At 47.2% G+C, this 25,485-nt stretch overlaps 2 protein-coding genes across 3 annotated transcripts in view; both read left to right on the top strand.

The window, feature by feature from the left end:
- The first annotated feature begins 1,740 nt into the window (after positions 1-1,740).
- On the top strand, positions 1,741-13,588 carry LOC119465838 (monoglyceride lipase-like). The gene is made up of 7 exons (XM_037726310.2): positions 1,741-1,925; positions 5,863-5,975; positions 6,869-7,005; positions 8,973-9,083; positions 9,912-10,085; positions 10,862-10,993; positions 12,726-13,588. The coding sequence occupies exons 1-7, from the start codon at positions 1,807-1,809 to the stop codon at positions 12,870-12,872; spliced, it is 933 nt and encodes a 310-aa protein (XP_037582238.1). The 5' UTR covers positions 1,741-1,806; the 3' UTR covers positions 12,873-13,588.
- A 3,114-nt stretch (positions 13,589-16,702) lies between these two features.
- LOC119466444 (monoglyceride lipase-like) overlaps positions 16,703-25,485 on the top strand; it is a 69,219-nt gene continuing 60,436 nt past the window's right edge. The window contains exon 1 of one of the 2 annotated variants that reach the window (XM_049656813.1): positions 16,703-16,940. The gene's annotated coding sequence lies outside the window, so the exon portion shown is untranslated. The remainder of the gene's footprint in view (positions 16,941-25,485) is intronic. The other variant, XM_049656812.1, reaches the window with a different exon arrangement.

Below are 25,485 nucleotides of genomic sequence, written 5' to 3'. Positions count from 1 at the left end.
TTCAGTGGGCCGTTCCCGTCGGTGTTGGATGCTTAATTCGCCGTGCCAAGATATGAAAACTGTCTCACGCAAACAATTCTGAGATTCAGTGGGCGAATTCAGAAAGCTTTTCTTTCGTAAGTGACGTTTGTCATTGGCATGCTGCCATCGTTAAGATCTCCAACTGAATGCTTAGCTGGCATGCACTCAGTCCTATGAGCAGTTCTAGCGTAAGAACGTCTTACGAATATGGACCCAGGCTCGTTGAAAAAGGTGGCCTAGAGAAAAAAAATTAACTTTAGGATACGGCACCACACTATCGTCGTACTTAAATAACACTTCAAATTGACTTGCGCAGCAAGTTCACTGAGTCAGGTTATCAATCAATCAATCAATCAATCAATCAATCAATCAATCAATCAATCAATCAATCAATCAATCAATCAATCAATCAATCAATCAATCAATCAATCAATCAACAGAAGAAGCTGCCCGAAAGTAAGGCAACAATGAGAAGGAGATCACAGAATCTTGTATTATACATCCATCACACGTGATTACGTGTTTGTCATCTGCATCGAAGTACACCCGCATTCAATGCAAATAGTACGCTAAGACACGGTAAAAAAAATCAATGGGCCCCAACGTTTCGTAATTCAGTACTTCAGAGGTGAAACGTAAATTTAGAATGACTGATTCTGCCCACGGTTAGCCTGGGGCAAGGAGTTGCGCTGAGTTGGTTCTCTAAGTGCAAGTCTTAGTTAATGGTATCGGCTGCAACATTTCGTTCTCAAAATTCCCACTCGTGTTGTGGCGCATACCTTCACCACTTTTCAGCCAAGCCCACTATACACACATTCACTCATAAAAGAAGAAACACGACGTCAATTTAAAGAATCTAAATTCTAGCTACTCAAAATTTCTCAATAGTGCTTCTTTTTAGACTCGTATAATCTCTCTCTTAAATCACCCGATTCCTGGCCAATAGTGGGTATGAGCGACTCTCGGAGGCAAGCAAGCAAGAATGTGAAGGTGCCAACGTTTTCTAAAAAAGTTGGAAGGTGTTCAAGTCTCTAATAATATGTGGTCAGTCTCCAATATCAATGATATGTGCCCTATTTTTCTTGAACAACAACAACAACAACAACAACAACAACAACAACAACAACAACAACAACAACAACAACAACAACAACAACAACAACAACAACAACAACAACAACAACAACAACAACAACAACAACAACAACAACAACAACAACAACAACAACAACAACAACAACAGCAACAACAACAACAACAACAACAACAACAACAACAACAACAACAACAACAACAGCAACAGCAACAACAACAACAACAACAACAACAACAACAACAACAACAAAAAGGGTGTAAGTATGACAGCCATTGTAGCTTTCCCCCCTGCTATGAGATTACAGTGCCCGACACAGCGCTCGATAAGCAGACGCAACTGTTAGAGAAGACCGGACAGACAGAGGACAGAGCCAAAAGTAGGACGTGCAGATTGTCAGCGATATACTATCGCACAACCTGGATTCCCACCCTTGTGGGGTTCGCTGCTATACTGTGTGGTAAAAGCGAGGAAGATGATAGCGGATTCACTTCATATTTCGTTTCACAAAGGATTCGTTTTTTTTTAATTTTTTGGGGGGTAAATATCAGGAATGTGATCGCGAAACGGCGATACCTAAATTCAAAACTGCAACGGAAGCACGATCACCATCGCCATCGCGACACCCCTGTACAATGGCCCATTGTCACCTTCATCATTATCGCACCGACTGCTCTTGAAGGCGCGTCAGAATGAGCGCTTCTGCGACAGCACCGAGCTCGGACGTCAAAGTTGACGACAGCAGTTTCTTCTACAATGGCGACAACCACAAGATCGTCTGCAAGTCTTGGAGGGGCGAATCAGAACCGAGGTACAGTACAGTGTGCAATGATTTGTGAAGAAAGCTATGTGTATGCGCATCCAGGAAAGTACATTTCTAATTTAGCTTTAGATTTTGTCGCTGCTGACACTGTCATATGAAGAGGCTTTAGGCAACTGAAAGCGACTAACGACGGATCATCGACAGTTAATGAGGAAAGGCACAGCGGCATCGACAAAGCCACCCTTGCCGTTGATCCGTCTTGGCGGCTCAGTGGCTCTGTCGTTCTCCTGTTGAATACAAGGTTGTGGGGTTGATTCATGACCGTGGAGGCCACATTTTGGCAGATGCGACATGTAAAAAAGCTTGAAGGTCCTCATGTTTCACTCGAATGACGATGGGATCTCGTGATGCCATAGAGTTGAACATTGTACATTCCGAGATCATAATCTTCGATGATTGTTGATGAACATACACATCACTTCTACCTGATAATAATCTGTGAGCTATTACGATCCAGTGATGCTCTCTAGTGCTGCTGTCTGCATGTCGGGGTCTGCTGGAGACCGCGTACCTGTCTACAATTGTTCAACGCTATGCACTTTTGGTCAATTGAGAGGCAACAGCACAGCGCTGCTTTTTGGTCGTTGATGTTAAGCACGATACAATGCAAACACGATCGACTGTTATGTCGCTATGCAGCATACCCTGTAGCTGTCGTTATGTAGAACCACCCACACACTGACGATGCGTAGTCTTGTTTTAAGGAACCGTTCAGTGGTGCCAAAATATTCAGATTTACAGCATTTGCAATTCTGTACACCTAAACCAACCTATGCCTAGTTTTTTCATGCGTCAACAAACAGCAAAGTATGTTACATGGAACTTTAATTTAGATAAATAACTTGACATCATCCGACTTGGGGGACAAACTATGATGTCAGACGGGGCTCAATGCTACCTGGGCACCTTTATACGGCTACCGAAAGAAAAGAAAATGCCACAAAGAGAACCTATCAAGAGGCCTAACATACTCGAATGTAGGGGGAAATGAGAGAGGAAAGCGCAGCGCGATGCGTGAACACCAAAGTGACAGAGAGGCGCGTATGACGTCACGTTCCACGAGTAGCGAGGGAATCTTGAAAACACGTAATTTCTTTCATTATTTGTGCCTAAAACAATTTGCTGTTTCGGTCAGACCTAGCTCTGCTGACAACACCCTTTCAATCACCTTCACTTTTTGCAGGTTTAAAATTGCAGCTCATTTCCTTTGATGACTGGAGAGACCTATACGATCTCTATCGTTTGAACGGGCTACAGATTTTCGCGCGATTTTTTCTCACGCACTAACTTCTCCGGCGCCATGTTCAAAGACTACGATTTCACATCGTGAATTTCGCCTTATAGTGTCGTTTCTGGAACATCATGACATCAATCAATCAATCAATCAATCAATCAATCAATCAATCAATCAATCAATCAATCAATCAATCAATCAATCTTTTTCTCCACTGTACACGCCGAATGGCCATTTTGGGCTAAAAGGTAAATTGACCCCAAATACCCTACAAGCCAATGGCAGAGTAAACAGCAGTCTGTGCACAGTTAAAACAGTACAGGTACTAAGAAAAAAGTAACTCTGGAATGCCTGAAAATGTGATTCCAGTTGAAAAAAAAAGTTGCAAGACAACATTAACATTGTTCTCCACAAAAAAAAAAAAAAAAAAAAGAAGAAAGGAACAAGGCAACTTTAGCATTTTTCTCCACAAGATAGAACGTACCAACGTAAAGAGAAGCTACTAAGTTTTAGAATACAGAGTGCATACACAAGAAATATAGAAATAGCTTTGCTATATTATATCAATTGATACCGGGCGTTCAGTCAGAGAAGAACATCATAGATAAGGGAAATGAAATTGGCTAGTGAGCAGTACACATTCGCCGTGTCATACAAGGCCCAAGAAGAAGAGCGCAAAAAGCATAAGTGAACGTCATAAGTATGGCCGTGGCTGCTTCCGAATGCGGTGCTCCACGTCCGCGCATGTCCGTAAACGTGTTACCATTTGTGAAAGGCCGGGTTACCGGAGAGCTGTCCGGCAGGCAGCGACGCTCGACACCTTGTGACGCATGGTTTAACCAGAGAGTACACAAAGCTTGTGTTTCAAAAACACAGAAATAAATAAATTGTGGGGTTTGACGTGCCAAAACCAGGGTCTGATTATAGAGAGCTTTATAGCTTGTCCGGTATTCCGGCAGACATGGGCAGTTTGGGCGGATCGCGGGGTGAGCGGCGGGCATAAATGTGGGCGGCTGGAGTAGTGATGCCACCTGGTGACGCGGAACTTAACCAGATAAACACAGAGCTATTAGTGCAGTTAACCGGCGCATTCTACTTCACTGGTGGGATAAATTTTGTCAGCAACACGATTAACGCCGCTGCCGAAATTGAACCTGCGACAACGAGCTCAGCAGTGCAACGATTTACCTCGGCGGGTAAAGCCAACATTGCAGTGACCTACCAAATTCTACTTATCGGCTGGTGTAAAGCGTAGGTAGTTACATAACAGTTATAACGCAGCCCGTTTATGCTTTTCCTTCGACGAAAACGTTCACGCAACACAAAAACTTCTCGAACACATTACTAAATGAACAAAGCGTCGCAATTGAGAGGTCGCTAATAGCTTTGTTACTGCCGTTCATGGCTTGAGTAAACCGGTAATCTGTCAACGGTAAGAAGTTTGCGGACAAAGTGAAATTCTCTTTTGAGAGTAAAATGGAAACTACGTGCTAACGACAGTTGGTTGTAAATATGCCTCGTTGAAGGACCGATAAAACACTACGGTTCAGATCCTCAAGTGAGATCGTGCAACAAGGTGCGAGAAATTGGACGTGTCAGTTTCAAAGCGAAGCTTTATTTGCGAACCTTCCCGTGTTTTCCTGAACGTGACTGCTGTTGCTGTCTGCCCAAACAGCTCGCACTTAAAAGAAAATCGAATTACGTGCACAATGGTTGGATCGAACCTCAGTCCCTCAGAGCACAGCAACCCGATGCTATAACCTTTAGGCCACAATCGCACGAGCACCTCCAGCGTGCCAACGCCACCTAGTCATCGAAACTTAAGAATTACAAGGTTACATGTAAACTGTCCAACTAAAACAAAATTTGCATAGATGCGCCAGCCAATTAATTCGCATATCTACCTGACGTCAAGCGGTTTTGCGTGTTTGAAACAACTGTTTCTTTCCCCGTAAAGATAGGTCTAATTTCGTCACTGGTTTCAAGGTGAAACCTGAACGTCTAGGCACATTTTATAGGCGATCCTGATGTCACTGGTCAGCCAAAGGTAATATTTTAGCTTGAAGCAACTAACTTTCATTTTGTAATTAGCCTAGCATTTACATTAGCCGACCAAATGTCATTAAGTTTTTGGCGGACTCAAGCTGGTTCAGCTCTCTTTCGGACGCGAAGAGCAGGTGCACTGCGTTTTTGTGGGTGGAGCTTCTTTGTAATTTTTAGGTTGTCACCGACTATAGCTCTTTGAGATGATCGCCGCGTGCGTCACATCGCGCATCCATGCTACGCAGTGTGACGTCGTATGACGTTGTGTGACGTAGTGCGACGCAGTGTGACGTAGTAGCACGTGCTCTCACGTGGCCCGTTTCCCGTACACCAAAGACGCAGGAATGAATTATGGAGTTTTACGTGCCAAAACCATGATCTGATTATGAGGCACGCCGTAGTGGGGTAAACCGGAAGAATTTGGACCACCTGGGGTTCCTTAACGTGGACACAGGAATGAACATGGGCGAACTAATAGCATTTAATTACCCGCTTAACGAAAGTTTCGCTTCATATAGATTCCAAGATGTGTGTTTGGTTTGCATTTTTTTCCTTACTTTTAGTTGCGCACAACATTGCGAGTCAAAATGTGGTCAGCAGCGCTTGTCTGCTGCACAAGCTAACACCTCGCTATATTTGACTATGCAGGGCGCTGGTGTTCCTTGCACACGGCTACGCCGAGCACTGCCACGACCCTAGCTACGACACCTTGGCCCGGGCCTTGGTAGGACTCGGCTGCTACGTGTTCGCTCACGACCACGGTAAGTGAACCGCAGTAATGTTCCACGCAAATAATTCTTTATTGGACGTTTTACTGCGACAAGTGTTAGGAACTCTAAATAGCGTATGTTCCATCCATTCCTCCTTCCTTCCGTTACGCTTTGGTTCGCGTTGTGATCTATGCGACGAGAACGATTTTACAGGAAGACGAAGACTCAAAGTGATCGGGAGGTGCTACACCCTGGAGATCTTAAAATTCCGCCATAGTCTCAAAATTCGTAATGGCGGCTTTTTGAGCCAATCAGAGCATTACGTCACCGAGAGTGGTCTATAACAAGCGATGTCTCAGTCTGTTGCCAGCGTTTCGACAATTGAACTTGTAATCATCAGAGCCCTGCCATGCTGTCACGTTTCTTGTTTATACGCAGCTTCTCGATGTTCTAGTGCACCAAGATTGCGCCCATGATGACGTCAATGCAAACTAATCTATGCTTATTAAACGACGAACTGTGACCAAAGTGGGTGAGCAAGGGAGGCCTCAGCCTGGAGCCAATGTTTTTTTACTTGTCTTCGTTAGAGGTGTTATTTTAAGTATCTCGACAATATTTTTTTTTAAGTACCGCTCACATATTCAAGTTCAGAGTACTTGAGATAATATTCAACGCATACTTTCTGGTTTCTTTATTTATTTAGAACAAAAATAACGTCGCCTCTGATGAGCTTACAGGGCCCGTGTTTGCGCTAAGAAGCTTGCATATGCATATTGCAGTGCTTTGCGCCGTTGACATAATGCTGTGCTCCTTTATGGGCTGCGCGCTCATGATGTGCGGAAATACAGCTTTCGCGGAGGAACCAGTGCTCCGCAGACTTGTGCAGTCGACTGTACATTGTATAAAAGCCGTAAGCGAGAAATGGGACACTTGTATCCTCGCAGTCGGCCACGGCATGAGCGAAGGGCGTCGTGCGATGGTCAAGTCCGCCGACGTGTACGTTGACGACATCCTCAAGCACGTGGACACGGAGCGGTCAAAGTTCTCCAAAAAGCCTGTCTACCTCGTGGGCCATTCCATGGTCAGTGCGCCGTTGTCATAAAAATAAGTACACGAAAAAAGGAAGCTTTAAAATGCAATAACGATCTATAGAGACACTTCTACGTAGAACTTTCAAATTGTATTATTTGTGAAGCTCGACATAGCAGCGTTTTAGTATCTGGGGATCTGATTGGACTGAAGAGTAGAGGCCTATAGTAACTTGTTTAAGTCATTGAGGAAAGGAAAAAAATGTTGACCCACTTCGTCGCTTTTTTTCTTTTGTCGGTGTTCCGTTTACACCGGATTACCACTGTTATCAAGCTCTAGCTCGGCGCAAGACGCGTTTACAGTATTGGAAAATTATTAAACCTTGTTGCCAAGTCTAGCATAGTGATGGAAGCGTGTATTAGATTGCGCGCGGTGCGAACAGTGTTGTACTATCGAGGTCAAACGAAACACGAACAGCAGAGCGCGTGCACGAAGCATAACTGAAGGTACAGGGCGCGTCACCCACCGTAGTGGCGCAGTGGTTTTGGCGTTCAGCTGATAAGCCCGATGGGAGCGGGACGAAGTCCCGGCTGCAGCAGCCGCATTTCGATGTGGGCGAAATGCAAAAAAAAAAAAAAAAAAAGAAGACGCCCCTGTACCAGTGCATTGGGAGCAAGTTAAGAGAACCCTAAGCGGTTAAAATGAATCCGGAGTCCCTCCCTACGACATGCCTCATAATGATATCGCAGCTTTGAATTATTTTTTTTTGGCAGTGCGCGGCGTCGGCAAGTCATCTTTGTCCACATGCACGTACGTATGGCTGTCAGGCAGAGAGAAGGGCTGCTCGCCCAACTGCGATAACGTCGCATAAGTTCCAGTGTCCAGAGCTCCCAGTGTCTAATCGTGATGTGAATAGATCCAGGAAGACATTTAAATTCAAAGCGAAGCCTGCTGTCTTTCCTGACCGTGGCTGCTTCTGCTGCCTTGCCGAGTAGCTCACACTTAAAAAAAATCCGCCTCCATTACATCCTGTGAAAGCACAGCGAAGCTCGGACATTGGACAAGTACAAGTACAAGTCGCTTGTACCAGCACCAAGTACACCAGACAAGTACAATTAAAAGACAAGTACAAGTCACTTGTACCAGCACCAAGTACACCAGACAAGTACAAATACAAGACAAGTCGCTTGTACCAGCACCAAGTACACCAGACAAGTACAAGTCGCTTGTACCAGCACCCCAACTGACCCCAACTGACGTTGGGGTGCTGGTACAAGCGACGTACGTCACTCGCGCACGCACGTGTGCGGAAGTGCAGCATACGTCCTCATTCTTGTAGGCCCTCCGCGTAGCGTAAGCGCGTTATTGAACTAATATAATTTCTCAAAGTAAAATGGGCGAGGAAATTCGTAAAGTACGACTTACACACAACCTGCAGACATGCTAGCATCGGATTTTAATTCGAATATACGAGAAAATATAATTCTGTTACCCGGAAACTCAAACACCCCTTTTCCAGCTGTCGTTTTCTGGGTGAGCACGCCGCAAAACATCCCGACCAACTAGAAGGCAACAGCTTCGCTGTAGAACAAGGAATCGAATTAGGTGCCCGATGGCAGCATCGAGCCTCGGTCCCTCAGCCCTGCAGACCGACGCTCTAACCATTAGGCCACAATCGCACGTATATTTCTATAGTGCCAACGGCAACTGACTCTTTGGGAATGATCGTTGCGTAACATGGCCGCGCGCCCCCCACCAAGTGCGAAGACGCTGCGTTTGGAAAGCTTGTAAGGTGGATGATGTGGTTTGGGCACGAATAACTTTGGTATGAAGTGACATTGCAATAGCACCAGAAAAAACACAGGTTTGATTGGGCACTCTTTATACATTTAAACGAAGCTCCACAGTATGTAGATTTCAACAAGGTAAGTTGGACCTGTCGCATTTTTATTTTTTTTTGTTTCTTGGATCTTGTGCTTGGAAAACTGTTGTGATCGGGGGATGACCGATCTCGTGTAGGGTGGACTGCTGGTGGTCATCGCAGCGCAAAGAAGGCGCGACGATTTCGCCGGCCTGGTTCTGGTGGCACCTTTACTCGGAATCGACAAGGAACTGGCCACCTGGTTCAGGGTGAGTTCACGAAAAAGAAAGCTTCAAGATGACATCGTTATTACTAGCAGCGTCAGAGAAAGACCAATGGACGTACAGTCAATCGCAAAAGTTTACGGACCGCGGGATCAGAGAAAACGGTGAATATCCGAGCTGTTTGTGACTGTAGCCAGTAAAACCTTACAGCACTATGTTGTTCACATGTACTAGTGCAGGCTGGAAGTGCAAATACCGGGCTGTGTTCCCAGGCTGGAGATTTTCAGCTTTTTTATTTTCGGATCCAGTGGTCCGTAAACTTTTACGGTTGACTGTACGTACGTACACCCGGCACGTCCTCACAACGCAGCCTGGTATTTGCATTTCGGGCCTCAACTAGAATATGCTAACGACATTGCTGTTTTACTGGCTGCTGCTACAGGGTGCTCGGGAATTGAACGTTTTCTTAGATCCCGTGTTCCGTAATCTTTTGTGGTCGGGTGTACGTGCGTGCGTGCGTGCGTGTGCGTGTGTGTGTGTGTGTGTGTGTGTGTGTGTGTGTGTGTGTGTGTGTGTGTGTGTGTGTGTGTGTGTGTGTGTGTGTGTGTGTGTGCTACAGAAAGAGAGAACACGACGTAGTCATCAACACACGGCGAGGTATGCATGTAGCAGGTATGTATGCATGCATGAATGTAGGCAGGTATGCATGGATGTATGTAGCTAGGTAGGTATACTAACCCACGGTTCGACCAAACTATACCGACTGACAGACGCGAAATTGTGATGGGCTATAGGCAAAGAATGCTTCGCTTTATAAAATAACCTTCGCAAATAATTCAGTCAACTTCGCAAACGCCATGTGCTTCCCAACAGAGGACCCTGGCTCGCGTTCTCGGTTTCGTCTTGCCGTCGTTTCCCGTGGGCACTCTTGATCCGGAGTTGCTGTCCAGGGACCCCGAGGCCGTGCGCCACTTCGTGAACGACCCACTCCGCTACCACGGCAGCGCATGCGCCGGATGGGCGGCGGCCATCATCCCGGCACTCGAGGTGAGTCTCAGTGTGTGGCGCGACGGCCTCGCTGAACGCCAGAGAGAAGCTAAAGAGAGGTCCTAAAGGCGTGCAGTTAGGCCTGGAATTGACACAACAATCGTCACCGTCACTGCACTGGGCGCCTTCAGGAGAGCGCATTCCCTCGCTGATCGCGCTTGCGCCGTCCGTAGAAATATTTTCATACTTCAAAAAATACAAAACGCGATACTCCTGATTTTTTTTACCACATATTCATGATAAGATAGAGAAATACCCATTTGGTTTTCAATCGCAACCATACATTTCATTGCATCCGAGCCACAGTGGACCAGGAATCAATCGACGTCACTGTCTGAGGCTTCTTTATCACTAATAACTGCCAGGAGAGTGTAATCTTCGATTCTGTTTATGGAATTTCAGACCGCGCATTTCTAATATCGGTCTCACGCGGAGCACTTTCTATCGCGATCGGGCCCGATCGGGACCGAATTGCTCGAACGCGATTGCCTCTTTTACGTAAGCTGCCAGAGAGAGCCGATGACGATCGAGAAACTCGATCCCGATCGGACTCAATCACCATCGAATGTGTCCCGTATGAATGGGGTATTAAACCCCTCGCAGACCTTGGCAGACGGGGTTCTACGTTGGTAAGTGAGATTTCGATACCACCAATTGTAGAATTGGTTTCACAGTCGATTCTAAAGTGCTCGTCATATTCTAGCGAATTTCTGTCGGGGATAAAAAGAAATTGCGCTTTAGAATCGAGTGCATACGATATCTATTGTTCTTCGCAGAGTGCAGTGGAACACGTGAACTCCGTGGAGCTGCCGCTTCTCATACAGCACGGTACTGCCGACAAGGTCTGCGACCCGGAAGGCTCGAAGGTATTCTTCGATAAAGCTCCCAGCAAGGATAAGACCATGAAGGTAAACACTTTGACCTTATCGCGTGTCTACTGTTAGAACACTTACGGGGCCCCTAAACAACTCTGAGCTCGAAGGTGGGCGAGCTGTTGCCCTCTCGCCTTCGCTACCCTCTCCACTGCCGCTCTAACTTCCTCGATGCGCATTTCTCGAGAAGACACGTGGATGCTACGTCATTATTGAACGTCGCGTTGACGCTCCTGTTTGAAAACAAACTTCCAGCTTCCAGAGGCACTGAGATTGAATGCTCACGGAAGTATTAACTGGTCAGCAGTCGAGATAGGCAAGACACGTTCAGAGTATCGGGGGGAAAAAAAAGGCAGGAAAGAGATCGGTAAAGCGGGGCGGTTACAGGCATAGGTAACTGTACAGTGCGGAGATAAAGGTTTTAATGAGGAGAGATAGGCAAAGTGCTAGACTGCAAGAATTGAAGCAAAATCTGATTAGATCAAGCAGGCTAGGTGACCGTTTGTCGCCGCCCTGTTTCAAAGAGGATGCCAATAAAAAATCCTATTCATTGTCATAAGATTCCGATTATCAAAACTCCGCACCTTTAGTTCACATGCCGTTGCCACTACACGTGACGTTCAGTTCAAAACGCGCTACGCGATGCGGAAATCGTTTGATTGCGCATGACAGGCAAGCTAGACAAGGAGGAGAGGGCCAAGGAGGTTTTGAAAACACAAACTCTGGAGTGGACGTTAATCGATTCCCTATAGTAAGATGGCGGTGGCCGACTTCACCTTTAGGACATCATCTCCACTCCAGAATTTCTTTTTAAAACCGCTCTGAATAGAACGTGTGACCAGCTAAGTGTTCCGGGGTGCGACTACATGGCAAAGGCGTTGTCCAGCAGACGGATCGGACCAGATGTATCTCGCGTATACGGGCCAATCGGACGGATTCGACAGAGGTGACGTCAGATTCACGACCCTGTTGACGTCACGAAGTGCGAAGAAAGGGATCGGAAAATGCCCGGATAGGTTGAACGTGACTGTTTTGGGAATTATCAAAGTTAGTTTATAGGCACGCCTTTAATTGAAATTCTGACTCCTCGCTCTGGCTTTGACAAGAGTGGACCGACGAACTCGCAGATTGTTTGGCGCACCGAGGCTACACCATGAGCCATGAGCATGCCATACTGGAAGGTGAATACGAATAATTTTGACCAGCAGGTAACCGACGTGGTTGCTCAGTAGCCATAGTGGGGTGATGCCGGGCGCGAGGTATTGGGCTCGACTCCCGCCCGAGGCGGCCGCGTTTCAATAGTTGCGGAGTGTGAAAGTGGTAAGGTGGAAGCTTGGGCGAGTTGGTAATTCAATTTCGACGTGACTGGACAACGCGAAAGAGGAGGACAGAAGAAAGGACACAACACAAGCGCAGTGTCCTTTCGTCTGTCCTCGTCTTTTGCGCTGTGCAGTCATGCGGTTGTGTGAAAGACGTTCATTCGCAGCGCTTGGGTGCACGTTAAATAAACCTATAGTGGCCGAAACTATCTCGGAACTATTCGCTATGGCCCCTCTCTAAGCATGTTGTAATGGGGCATTAAAACGAGTCGATAGACCACCTGCGATTTTTTTGTAACCCACCGAAATCTCTACACAAGGTCGCTTTTTGCATTGTGACCCGCTGCTGGCTAGTATTTTTTTTCTTGTTTATTGACGGAATGTAATAGGAGTGAATACAGACGTCCACATTGCAATTTCTTCGTTCTTTTCTCTTTTACTTTGCACAGACCTATCTTGGAGCGTACCACGATCTATTGTGCGAACCCGAAGACGTTCGGCAACAGGTACTCAAAGATATTGTCGATTGGTTCTCGACAAGGCTTTCCCCAGGGCAGACTTCTTCTGGACAAGCCGATCCATCGGTTCAGCATTAAGAAGCGACAAGTGGCTGGAAAAAAAGAAGCCTGCGTTGTTGCCGCGATAGAATCAACCTCTCATTTCCAGTACATTTCGGCATGATCAGTACATAGTGCGCGCTGGTTAACAAAGGCGCTATTTGCAATCTTTTATCGCTGCGTTGATGATAGTGAGCTGGTTTCTGGCAGGTATTAAGCATGATTTCGCTAGTGGAATAAAGACTAAACTTGATTAAATTACAGCCTTACTTGCCACACTGAGTTCCGTCCCCACCGCGGCGGCTGTATTTCTATGTGATGGGCGAATTGCAAAAGCGCTCGTGTATTAGATTTATGTGCACTCTTTAAAGTGCAGATAAATTCATAATTTATGATGATATGGTGGTGGTGGTGGTGGTGGTGATGATGATGATATATGGGTTTTATTGGCACAAGTGCCAGGGATGGCCAAAGAGGGCCAACGGTCATAATTAATCCGAAGTCCCCACTACACGGCGTGCCTCATAATCAGATCTTAGTTTTGGCACGTAAAACCTCGAAATCTAATTAAATTATTTCATATATGAGATGACGTTGATGGGCTTTCATTACTTTGCGCATGTGCTAGCTGAGGTCCGTCTGCAGCACATGCTGTTCCTTTGTTTTTTTTTCTGTGTTTTTTTTTTTTCTTCTCCCGTGTTTGTGTAAAAGTGCTCTTCTTGACAAATAAAGCCTTAGTTGTGAGTTAAGCTCCTTTCCTGTTGCTCTTCACTTGGTGTTTAGTTTTCGCGGTGGTTTAGTTGCGACGTGAGTGCTTCACCCAGTTGTTGCAACCCTTCTGAGCTAAAGATGGACCGCAAATACTAACGAAGTACTACTGTCTCCTGTCCGACAGGTTCCTCGCATGGTCGCACATCGCGTGATCAGTCTCAACTTCTATATGGCCGCCGAGTTCCATTATTCGATGCCTGGCACTGACAGCATCAAATTCGGCCACGGTGCAAGACCTCTGCTTGTCTGGCACTGTAGACGCGATAATTAAGATAGAAGACGTGCGTTAGGCCAAGACGTGCATCTGGGCGTTCAAACGAACTTCTGGTGCGTGGCTGTCCCACTTAGGGATCAGAGCGGTTCCGGTAGTTCACATTCAAAAATTATAATCCGAGGGCACTTAAGAATTTCTTGTGAGTTGTGAATACGGAAGCATCAATCTCCAACTCAACGCCGCTGAGCGGTTCTTCGAGTTTTGCACTGCGAGTCGCAGCCAATGGGAATTCAGGTGCCGTTTCGCAGCTCCAGACGATAGACGCCGACTTTGTCGCTCAATAAGCAATTTGACACTTTCGCTTCAAAACAATACGTTCACCAGAGAGCAGTTAACATTCACGCAGTATCGCATTTCGTGACTACTCGTGATGATGATGCTGTGTCTGATGTAGCACGTACCCGCGACGGCGGACGGGCCAAGAATCTGACGGTTGGAGCAGCATCAACGGTGCAGCGTATATTTTTTCTCTCGAACGGCACGGTGGCTTAGCGGCTACGATGTTGTGCTGGTAAACACGAGGTCGCCGCTTCGACTCCCGGCCTCGGCGGCCGCATTTCGATAGCGTCCGTGCACCGTGTGCTGGGTGCACGTTAAAGAACTCCAGGTGGCCGAAATTAACCCGGAGTCACCCACCACGGAGTGCCTCATAAACAGATCGTGGGTTTTGCACGTAATACCCCGAGGACATAATTGATATTTCCTGTCCACTGCAGGACGAAGGTCTCTCCAAGCAACCTTCAATTACCTTGTCTTGATTCAGCCAACTATGTCCTATGCATTCAAATTTAATAATGATTGTCATTGCTACACTTAAGTGTCTGTTTTCCTCTGCGTTTATCATCCCTTGAAACTACAGGATTCTGCGAATGTTCGAAATTTCAAGGATGACGATAATTATATTTGCTGTAGTCTATTCGCGAATTCGCGATTCACAATTTCCGAACATTCGTTTCTGTTTCGAATAATCGAGGTAAGAACACTGATTAGAGTCTATACAGGGCCGACGCAGCAGCAGAAGCAGCACAAGTATTGACGGCTTTTGCATTAATTTCAGCGGGGCCACCGTCATCTCGGCGATACCGGCACGTCGAGAAACTGCGTAAACAAGAAACGTGACAGCACTACACGCGATGCTTGCGCCCAGCGTCAAATCGATGACAGCGATAATCTGGTAAAGAAAAAAAAAAGGAAGGAAGAAAACGGTCACCGTCAACAAGCAAAGCACGCACGCGTGATGATACGGTGCATTGACGTCATCGTTGCCGCCATGTTAGGGTACTAGCACGGCAAGAAGCGGCGTCTATTACGTCATGTGAAACCCATCACATGCAAGCTATGCCAAATAATTCTGCGAGACCCGAGTTAAGGTCGCTGTTCAGAGGCGCTTTTGGTTTCTGAGCAAATTAATTTCCAAGCAATCGATAAAGATAGATGCCTCGCCTTTAGGCAGCCTATACGACTTTGTCTCAATTTACGCACTGCAATTTCTTATATTTGAGCAACCTCGCCACAGTTAAGCGTCCTTATAAGCCAATGTGCCCTGCTGTAAGAAATAGAGCTTCCATGCATATGGGAAACGTGCTATACATTGTTTTATCGCTGTGACGTTGAGTCCCACGCTGTTCAACCCTTTAGACCGATTCGGTTTCTCAAAAGTAACCGCGAAAGACAAGAACCAATTGTTTCAGTTATTTCGACCTCGTATCCACGGACTGCACAATTACGTATTTGGTATGCCTAAACATCGAGTGCGAACGAAAGCGTTTGGCTTGGGTAGTTGGTATACAAGTGTGCGCAGGTTAAAATGAGAATCCCGCACTTTGAACGAAGACGAACGTAAGTGCAGAGAAACAGCGCGTTTCCTGCATCTTTCTGTTTGTTTTCGAACGAAGTGTGCGCTTGCATAAATATGCAATCTCAGACAATCTTGCTTATGCGCTTCTACGTGAGCACTCCTGTACTTTCTCGGTTTTCTACAAATAGGACTCTTGCAAATACAGACCAGCTCCCGAAAGAGGCTCTTACTGTAGTCTAGTCATGACTTACACAAAATGCGCCGAACAACATTATTCGTTCGAAGGGCAAGTTCCCCACGAGAAATATGAAAAAAAAAAAAAAAGAAGAGGGGACGTACCACAACAGTAGATTCCTCTCTTCAGTGTCGATGTACCATCACACGTAGACCATACGTAGACAACGCATTCTTTCTCCCCACCTTCACCTCTTTCTTTGTTAACCACACCGAAAAAAAAAGCTTACCAACCCAAGTGAAAACGCTACCCTCTGCATTATCAAAACATTCAATAATGCCATGCTCCGCCCCCAGATCCATCGTTAAAGCCCTGCTGAAGAAGCCGATTTGGCGCCGATACGCCGGACACGCTGGGTTTGAAACGTTATTAACTTCATAGTTAATTAGCCCAACAACACGAGTCAATTTAGTCATAATAGAACGAGCGCTCTCATGCCCCTCTTCATTGCGAACAAGGGACCCGTAGTAGACTGTATACGTCAATTACATGCAGGTTTGTTTTTCACTTCAACTTCAGGCGAGCGCTAGTTTTATTTTGACCATGTGGCCGCCCTCACCTGACGAGTTCTTTTATCGAACATTGCACTATATTGGACAGGGCGAATTCCGTCAAGATGTTTACCTTCTCGATTCAACGCTTCACCAAGCCTTCACGCGCGCCTCCTAATGTTTAAAAGCTCTTGGTCATGGCCCTACGTCACAACGCCGAGTGAGCTGGCCTCGCTGAACGTTTGTACGCTGCGCTGCAAGAACCATAACGCCATCTGGAAATGACAACGTTTCGAGCAGGAAAACGAGCGTTGCGGAAAACTGTCCGTGCTCGCGACAACTTAACGAGCGATGCAAATATAGTTTGCTGCCGGCAGTAACGTTGCCGCTCCGCAGCTCAAACTTTTATCATTTATGTCGAATCACGTGGGTCCAACCTGCGCCGAAGTGACAACTGCTACACGGGACGGAACCTGAGTGCGGCAGTGCTCGAACGCGCCAGCACTGGAGTGGGCGTGCCCCGACGAACCGAGCTGAGGTAAGCGATGAAACTTTGCTTTGCACGCATACATTGCGGTCTAGAATGTAATTTCATTAATTAGTTACGTAAGATTTATTAGTTACGAATCCACCGAGTGCCCGCAGTCCACATCAACAATGGCCGGCGAGTGCGCTGTACGATGCTATCGCATTAACACATACCAAGCTGCATTCATGGCACGTAAGAGGCGCGCACTGCATTACGTGATTTCGCTGACTGTGCGTACAAGCTTTGTCAGGCGTTCCACATTGTCGAGTCTTCATCTCTTTTATTTTATATTTTTATTTTCGAGCGAATAGTCGGTATGCGCACTCACACCGCGCTACCCGGTAGCGTTATTGTGAAGTCGTTTTTTAAACCTGATCCTAAAGTCCTCTTTTAAACATGATCATAAAGTCGTTTTTTTTTTTTTAAACCTGACCTGAGCCACGTCAAGGTGAGACAAGAGTTTGCAGTCGGCGTGGCGACAATCAGTGTGTTGTTGACGTTGGCTCCCTCCTCCGTGAACCCTTCTTTGGTCGCGCAAATTACGCCCTGTAATTCGTCGCCGTGGCTTCGAATTACCCACGCCCAACGCGATCACGTTTACATGCGCGTTGCGAATGCTGACGCTCATAGGTGCCCCAAGCTACTCGCAACCGCAGTTTCACATAGCGCAACCGGACGCTTGCTTAACCTCGGCGGTCAGCGTTTACTGGAACTCGACGGGAAACTTTCAGCCCGACAAACAGCAGGCTTTATCGGTGTTGACCGAAGCGCCCTGTTTGAGCGTGAAAGAAGCCCACAAATACGCAAAATTGCCGCGCGACTGGCCGCTCGAGGCACTTTGCGTGTATTCGCGGGCATCTTTCAGCGCTCGGAAAAACTTTCGTGTAGCCCGTATCGAGCAACAGAAAGCTGTATGGGGAGTTTCTCACGTTGCTCTACAATTTTATCATTGACACTTTTCTTCTATTTATAATATTTGAGAAGTTGATTAATTAATTAGGACTAATTACTTAATTAAGCGGAATGCCAAAAATAATCATAGTATCTCCAAGCGACGGCAAACAACATTACCTTGGTGCTGTCCAGCTGCGTAGCATTTGCATATTTTAATGTTTGGCTAAAGTTACGTGAACCACCCTGTATAAAGGTGGGCACTGCGCTGTGGTATTTTGTTTGCTATGTCCAAGCTTTGTCCACTGATCTCTACTGTAGGAGCTTTGTCAGGCCTTCCGCAGAGCCTGACACGTGCTCTCTGACGCGTGTCGAACCTTACACGTGCATGACACGTGTAAGGTGTAAGGCCACTGAGTTGCGGGGCGCGTTTGCCACCGAACGACAACTATAACTCTTCGAGACGCACGTGCTCTCGCGAGGGCTTTGTGAAGTCAGAAGCTTTAGATCATACAGTTTCTCACTATATTACCCAGAGGGAAATCTGGCGCTTCTGCGCTGTGGTATGCATGGGAATGCCGGTATATTGTGCCTTCGGATTGGCATCGTTCTCGGAGAGTCAAGACGCCTTCGAAGACGCGCCTGGCTAGCACCGTTCCGTCTGTCACAATGATTCGTTTCCTCCTGAAACACCACGTAAAAAGCTGTTTTAGCTTTATTATTACACAAAAACATGTTTTGTTTAATTGTGAGGACTCATTATTGGGCCTACAATTCTATGAAGCCTAAAAAGTATCAGCTGGCCGCTAAAGTTGGAGGACAGACGAAGATTCTCGCTCGCTTTGGAACAACTCGTCGTCTGTTCTTGCTTTTCTTGGCTTGATCCTGCATTGTAGGTGATCAAACTTTATTGAGAGATGTAATATGGGTGAACGAAAGCCTTTTACGGAGATTTATTTTAAGAACGCATTATTTGTGTAGCCATGTCCACGTTTTAGACGAAGCTTCGTTCAACACCAGCCAACGCAAGCCTCGCAGACACATAACCCGTCATTCTCATGAGCGCACATCACCCTTTAGGAAACTCCCATAGACGGTGGCGCCAGATTACCCTCTAGGTGTTATAGTGAGAAACTCTATGGTTTAGATGCTGTCGTCGGTGGCGGCGATGCAGTGTCGCATTTCTCCGCTGCCTCGGATGACTTGTTGCGCGGCGTGCGTTCGTTGCCGAAGTGCGCAACGCGTCTGGTCTCTTTCATTGACGCCGTTTCGTATTTCCGGTTCACCACTGCTATGCGTGTAGAGACTCCCACAGTGCGTGGAGGTCTACATTGTTTTTAATGCGAATGGCCGGAGGAGTGTCTGCAGCCTCCGCGAAGTGAAAAAGCGGAGAGGCGTAGACGCGCAGCCGTTGTCATTCCGTCCTCGTGTCGTAATTCCGTTGTCCTCAAACTATAGTCATTACGCTGACATACCGTCTACCATCTTGAAACTGCAGCGCACACACAAGAAACGAGGGCACAAGGCAAACGTAACACTCACCCAATACAGGTCGGCGATAATATGCGCCGCCAACAACAAGAAACATTGTTGACGCCAGCAGTATACAATCAAACGCTATCGACGCCAGGAGTGCACTTCTGAAGCGTATTGCTAGTGTGCTCATTTTATTTAAGTGGTCCAGCATAAGCTGTTCGCTCGCTTTGACAGTCAATGATACGATTTAATTTTAGCCACTGGGCTCAGATATCTCTCGAAAATCATGTTAGATGGTTTCTGCAACAATTTGTTTGTAATTAGAAAGGTTTCCCACCGCATAAACGGGGGAAGCATTTTTGAATCCTGACGAATGAGAAAATGATTAAGATATAGAAAAAAAAAGAAAAAGGCATCTGGCTCCACAATCACACCACAGTACCATGCATAGCACAGAGTTCCTTTAATGAGAACACAACTTGATGACAGTGCGTGTGTTTGCTGCGGGCAATAACTGCGGGCAAAAAGCTTTTCTGATCCCTCAAACTTCTATACCGCTGCTTTCGACCAAATGTTGATTCGCTACTTGAGAAGCGCACAGTATACCTGAAGGCCTGGCAGAGTAGCTTTCGTCGGAGCGTGCACTTGAGTGAGTGAGTGAGTGAGTGAGTGAGTGAGTGAGTGAGTGAGTGAGTGAGTGAGTGAGTGAGTGAGTGAGTGAGTGAGTGAGTGAGTGAGTGAGTGAGTGAGTGAGTGAGTGAACTTTACTGGAGGTCCGGCGAGGACGCGAACTCGTCGCGCACCCTGCTAGGACCACGTCGGGACCGGCAGGTCCCACCAGCCCGGTCGTGGGCACGCCGGTGTCTAGAGTGGGGCTACGCATAAGCGAGTCCACTCCTACTTGCTGAACTTGGGGTATCTCGACCCGCACTCCCAGAGCATGTGGGCTAGAATGGAGGTCTGCCCGCAGGACAGGCAGGCGTCGTCGCGATATACGTCGGGGTTAACTTCGTGTAGAATGGCCAGACACGGATATGGGCCGGTCTGTAAGAATTTAAGAGAAACGGCTTGCGCCCTATTCAAGTTGGGGTGAGGGGGTGGAAAGGCCCTTCTAGACTTCTAGAAGAATTTCGTAACCTCGTTATGAGTAGCGGTAGCGTCCCTGTGGCCGTAGGGGGGAGGCGAGTCGGCGCTCCTTACACAGGAAGCGCGGTCGGTAGAGGTCGCGCGCAGCTCGTGAGCAGACTAATGAAGTTCGGGGGAGCACCCTCGACCGACCCTACTTGAGCGGGAAACCACTGACCCGAATGATGCGTGAGAGCATCTGGACTCGAGACGCTAAGAAGACGAGCAGCTTGCTCGGCGATGCGACCTTTCTGAAAAGCCCTAACTGCCGTTCTGGAATCGCTATAGATCTCGGACCCACGACCGTCTTGCAGCTAGGGCGAGGGCGGCTTGCTCGGCGACTTCGGGGTCTGAAGTGCGAATCGAAGCGCTATTGGAAATCATGCAGCTGGAGTCGACCACGACGACGGCAAAGGTCTTCCCATCACTGTACTCCGCGGCGTCGACGAATCTTGCTCCGATACCTTCTTGCTTTATCTGTTTGAGGATCGCTACTGCTCTGGCCTTGCGTCTGCTTTCGTTGTGGATAGGATGGACGTTTCGGGGCACTTAAAGACACACTAACGAGAAACAAGGGATTTCTGCTGTGTTAGTAAATTACCCCCATAGAGCTACCAAAAACACCACTCTTACCGCAAGAAGATGCTTGAAAAAAGAGCAAAAACTCAACGCTTGTGGCGACACCGCCTTCGAGTTCCGGCACCAGCACGCTGTGACGTCTAATAATCAGCCTATTGGTATTAACGGCAACAGAGTTTTCCAAGAATGCTTTATCAGTCTAAACTGATTTAGCGTTTTGCTTTAGCGTCCCTTTTAGCCTTCACCTCTTGGTAATGCGAGGTACCAAGATCTAAAGATAAAGTCGCAAGAGCAAGACCACCGCTTCCAAGAAGCTTACGCAAACAGAGATACTCCGTATTTTAATGAGGCGGACGAGTTGGTTCAGATCGGTGACGACGATTTCGAATCCCTGGCCCCACGCCTTGCTGCAGTGTTTGGCTAATCCGTCGTCCACAAATCACCCACATCACTGGTGTCTTTACTCCAGAGACCGCAGCAGTGCGACAACGGCTACGGATATAGTTCTCAGTGCAGTGGATTAGGTGAAAGAAGCGAGGCGCATCTAAAATGAGGGTAGGAGAACCAGAGCGAGCGGGGCTAAACCTGTGTGGCCGGCTCGCGGTGCGTTGACCGGAGGGCCAGTGTTGTCCACGGGTTGGCGCGAGAGCGGTTGCTATGCATGGCCAGGCGCGAGCAGCTGCCGCTTTCGGCCATGCGGAATGTTCTTCCTGTTTTTCCTTCGCCGCGAGGAAGGCGAAGAAGTCAACAGAATGCGCCGGCGCGGGCGCAACGGGGGATATTTTCGGAAACCCCGTAGTTTGTTTCCTAGCTCGTTTCTGTGAGTCCACCAAGCTTCTAGCTGAAGTTTCCCCAGGCGGAGACCGGATAACTAACCCCGTGATTAGAAACCTAAGCGATGACGCTCTATAGAGGCATACACCACATTTATAAATGAACGTTGGAAACAGGGTACTACTCCAGGTCAGTGGAACCACGCTCAAATAGTTTTAATTCCCAAGCCTGGAAAGAAATTAGCAATTGAAAACCTTAGACCAATCTCCCTAACCTCTGGCCTGGGGAAAATATTTGAAAGAATAGCCAACTCTAAGTTACAAAACTACTTGGAGGACAATGAAATCATTTCGGACACTGTTTAGATTCAGACGCAAGCTCTCAAATGAAGGTGTCCTCCTACAGTTCAAGGAAGAAGTCCTGACAAACATCCCAAGATCATGCCAACACGTCGTCATGGCCATCGACATAGAGGGAGCTTTTGATAACGTAAGTAACCAAGGAATACTCGATGGCCCGTCTGAAACCAACTGCGGAGAGCGGATATACACGTATGTTTGCAACTTTTTAAACCACCGAACCGCTGAGATTAAATTTGGCGCAATCGAAAGCAAGACCTTCAATGCACCCAACAAGGGCAATCCCCATGATCTCGTCAACTCTATTTAACATGGCGATGATAGGCCTTGCAAGAAAACTACAAGCCATCCCTGGTATCCAGCACGCCCTGTACGCGGATCACATTACAGCCTGCTGTGTCACAGGGTCGCTACGTGAAAAAGAAGAACGATTACACGCAGCTGCTTGTGAAATCGAGACATACGTGTGATCCAGAGGGCTGCAATGCTCCTCAGAGAAATCAAAGATCATACGAGTCTGGAGAGGCAAAGGGAACTGTAAGGTCCCAACGGACCCGGCCCTTAAATTGGAAATCAGACTTGCAAATTCTACAATACCTGAGAAAACCACAATCCGGGCACTAGGCAGGTGGCTACAATCAAATCAACACTGCCAACGCGGGCTTAACCTCATGAAGACAGCAATACAGCATGTCGCAAGACTGATAAAGCGAGTAACCACAAAAAGGACGGGGATGAAGGAATCAGACTCCCTTCGCCTAAACAGAAGTCTGGTGGTTAGCCGCTTCATTTAGAGCTTGCCGTGTTACCCACTAACGAAAACAGAGATGAATGCGATAAAGGCTTACTTTCGGAAAGCATACAAGATCGCCCTACAAATTCCGCAATGTGCCTCAACCGAAAAACTGATGTCTCTCAGGATCCATCATATATTCGAGGAACTGGCAGAAGCTTAACTGATAACCCAATGAAACAGACTCGCACAAACGACCACGAGTAGGAAACTCCTTGGCAGACTCAGGTATCACGGGCTCCTAGAAAAACACAACCAAGCTAAACCCGTCCCCACAAAAATCAGAAGCAGCATAAAAGTGGCGCCCATACCTAAAAATATGGACCCAACTCTACCTGCAGGCAGAGGAGAAGCCAGAGCTGCATACATTGAGGAAACATGTGGAGACGAACCAAACTCCCGCTTCGTGGACGCGGCAAGATGCCCAGGCAGGCAGAAAAAGAACGTTAGCTGCAGTCACTGACTACTTGGGCAGAGAAATCACCAGCGCCTCCACTCACAACGCCACTATAGTGGAAGCAGAAGAAATCACCATAGCTCTAGCTATCAAAGCGACGGAACCAAGCCAACAACAAATAACCATCCTATCGGGCTCACCAGCGACATGCAGAAGCTTCTTCAGGGGGTGAATATGCACAGCAGCCTATGAGATTATACGAGATATAGTACTCCGAGCCAAATTTCACTTTTTATGGGTGCCCACTCTTGAGGGAATCAGGGAAAACTGAAGAGGCTGACAGAGTCACTCGCGCCCGTACTACACGCCACGGGTACTCACAGACGCCTATGACGACCTCATCCCGATTAACCAGAACTACTCTGCAATATTAAACTATCACGGAGGGAATAGAATGAAACTACCATCCCCACATAAGAATATCAGTAAGGAAGAACAGGTTATATGGAGACAGCTGCAAACATATACATATAACAACCTGCACATTCTCCACAAAATTCATCCAGAAAGGTATACGGACATATACTCATGGTGCGGGGGCACGCCAAGCCTAGACCACATTTCGTGGGCATGCACGGCATAAACACAAAAGACAAACACAGAAATTACGGAGCACGCACAATGGGAGGCAGCGCTGTCCAGTTCACAGGAAGAGGTCCGACAAGCAACACGGTGTAGGGAAGCCAGTGGGGCCCTTGTCTTACGGGCTCCACCCATTGAGCGTTTTATTCATCAATAAAGTTGTTGTTGTTCTTCCCGCACTAGCATTTCTGACGGTGCAATACGCGGCCTGCTAATAAGGAAACTCGAATCGCGTCACATTCAGTAAATTCACGCAGCATGCACCACCACGTGACTCGGCGTTTAGGTATCGCCGTGTAAGCATGTTTAGTCGCACGCTGAGTCAACGGCTCTGTGAAAAGTAGTGCGTGTTGGAGATTCATGATTGGACGACATACAGCGCACGAATACACCAGACGGGACGGGATAGACAGGACTGCGTGTCTGCTCTTTTCTATGTCACGTGTTTCTGCGCTATATATCTAATCGTATAAACGACATCATCTTATCAGGGAGTTGACTGAATTCACGCTGTTTCTTCCCGACTACGCGCAAACGCATAAAAGCATATGGCATATTCGTGTGGTCGTTTGAAAGCTCCCTGGATGTGCTATATACGGAGCGAATGAAAGGCATCTTTAAAGCCGTTGTGCGAGAATAACCTGGGAATGGAAGGGATGATCCTGCTTCCTTGTCAGTGTAGCCCGCGTATGCTACAGGAGCAACTATGCTACAGGAGCAACTATATGCTACAAGGAGCAACTATATGCTACAAGGAGCAACTATATGCTACAAGGAGCAACTATGCTACACGGAGCAACTTAACGTTATTCCTTGTAGAGTAACGTTCAGTTGCTCTTGAACGCGAACTTTCCGGCGCAGCCAGAACACTCTGAAACGGGCTCCCGAATATGTCAATAGTATGCTCAAATCAAGATGCCGCAGACAAGGACCCTCCGGGCGGCTCAGTGACTATGGCCTTCTGCTGAGGAAAACGAGCTCTCGGGTTCGTTTCCTGGCTGAGGTTGTAAAGGTTAGGTGCTAAAGCTTAATCTAATTCACACCATTACAGCGTCTCTCACACGCCTTTTGATGCCTGCGGATGTTACACCCAGTCAGTCAATCAATTAATTAATCAAAAAGATAGGGTGTCCGGACTTGCGTGTGCCGTATCAGCCTACCAGTCTTGCAGTGCTCGTAATACAAAAGACTGGATAGTTGCCACAACACAGCAACATAAAGAACGCGTCATACTTCTATTGATATGCCCCCGATGTTCTGAAAAGCTCGGTATCTTGTATGCTTGGTCCAACCACACCTTTGTGGTAGCTAGAGATAACATTAACCTAGCTTAGATGGTATTATCAAGGCTAAAATTAAGAGCAGACTGGCTCAGGACTAAACTGAAACACACAGCCTTCGTTATGCCAGTGCCGTGATTGGTCAGAGAGCCAGCGCCATTTAATAAAAGCACAAGCTTGCACTCTGTTCGGCGGGTTCGGAATCAGCGGCTGGGCACAGCCTTCTGCGGACTGAGAC

Source organism: Dermacentor silvarum, chromosome 10, assembly GCF_013339745.2.
Source record: "Dermacentor silvarum isolate Dsil-2018 chromosome 10, BIME_Dsil_1.4, whole genome shotgun sequence".
NCBI classification, from domain to species: domain Eukaryota; kingdom Metazoa; phylum Arthropoda; class Arachnida; order Ixodida; family Ixodidae; genus Dermacentor; species Dermacentor silvarum.
The sequence above is the reverse complement of the archived record's forward strand: the minus strand, read 5'-3'. Positions and strand labels throughout refer to the sequence as shown.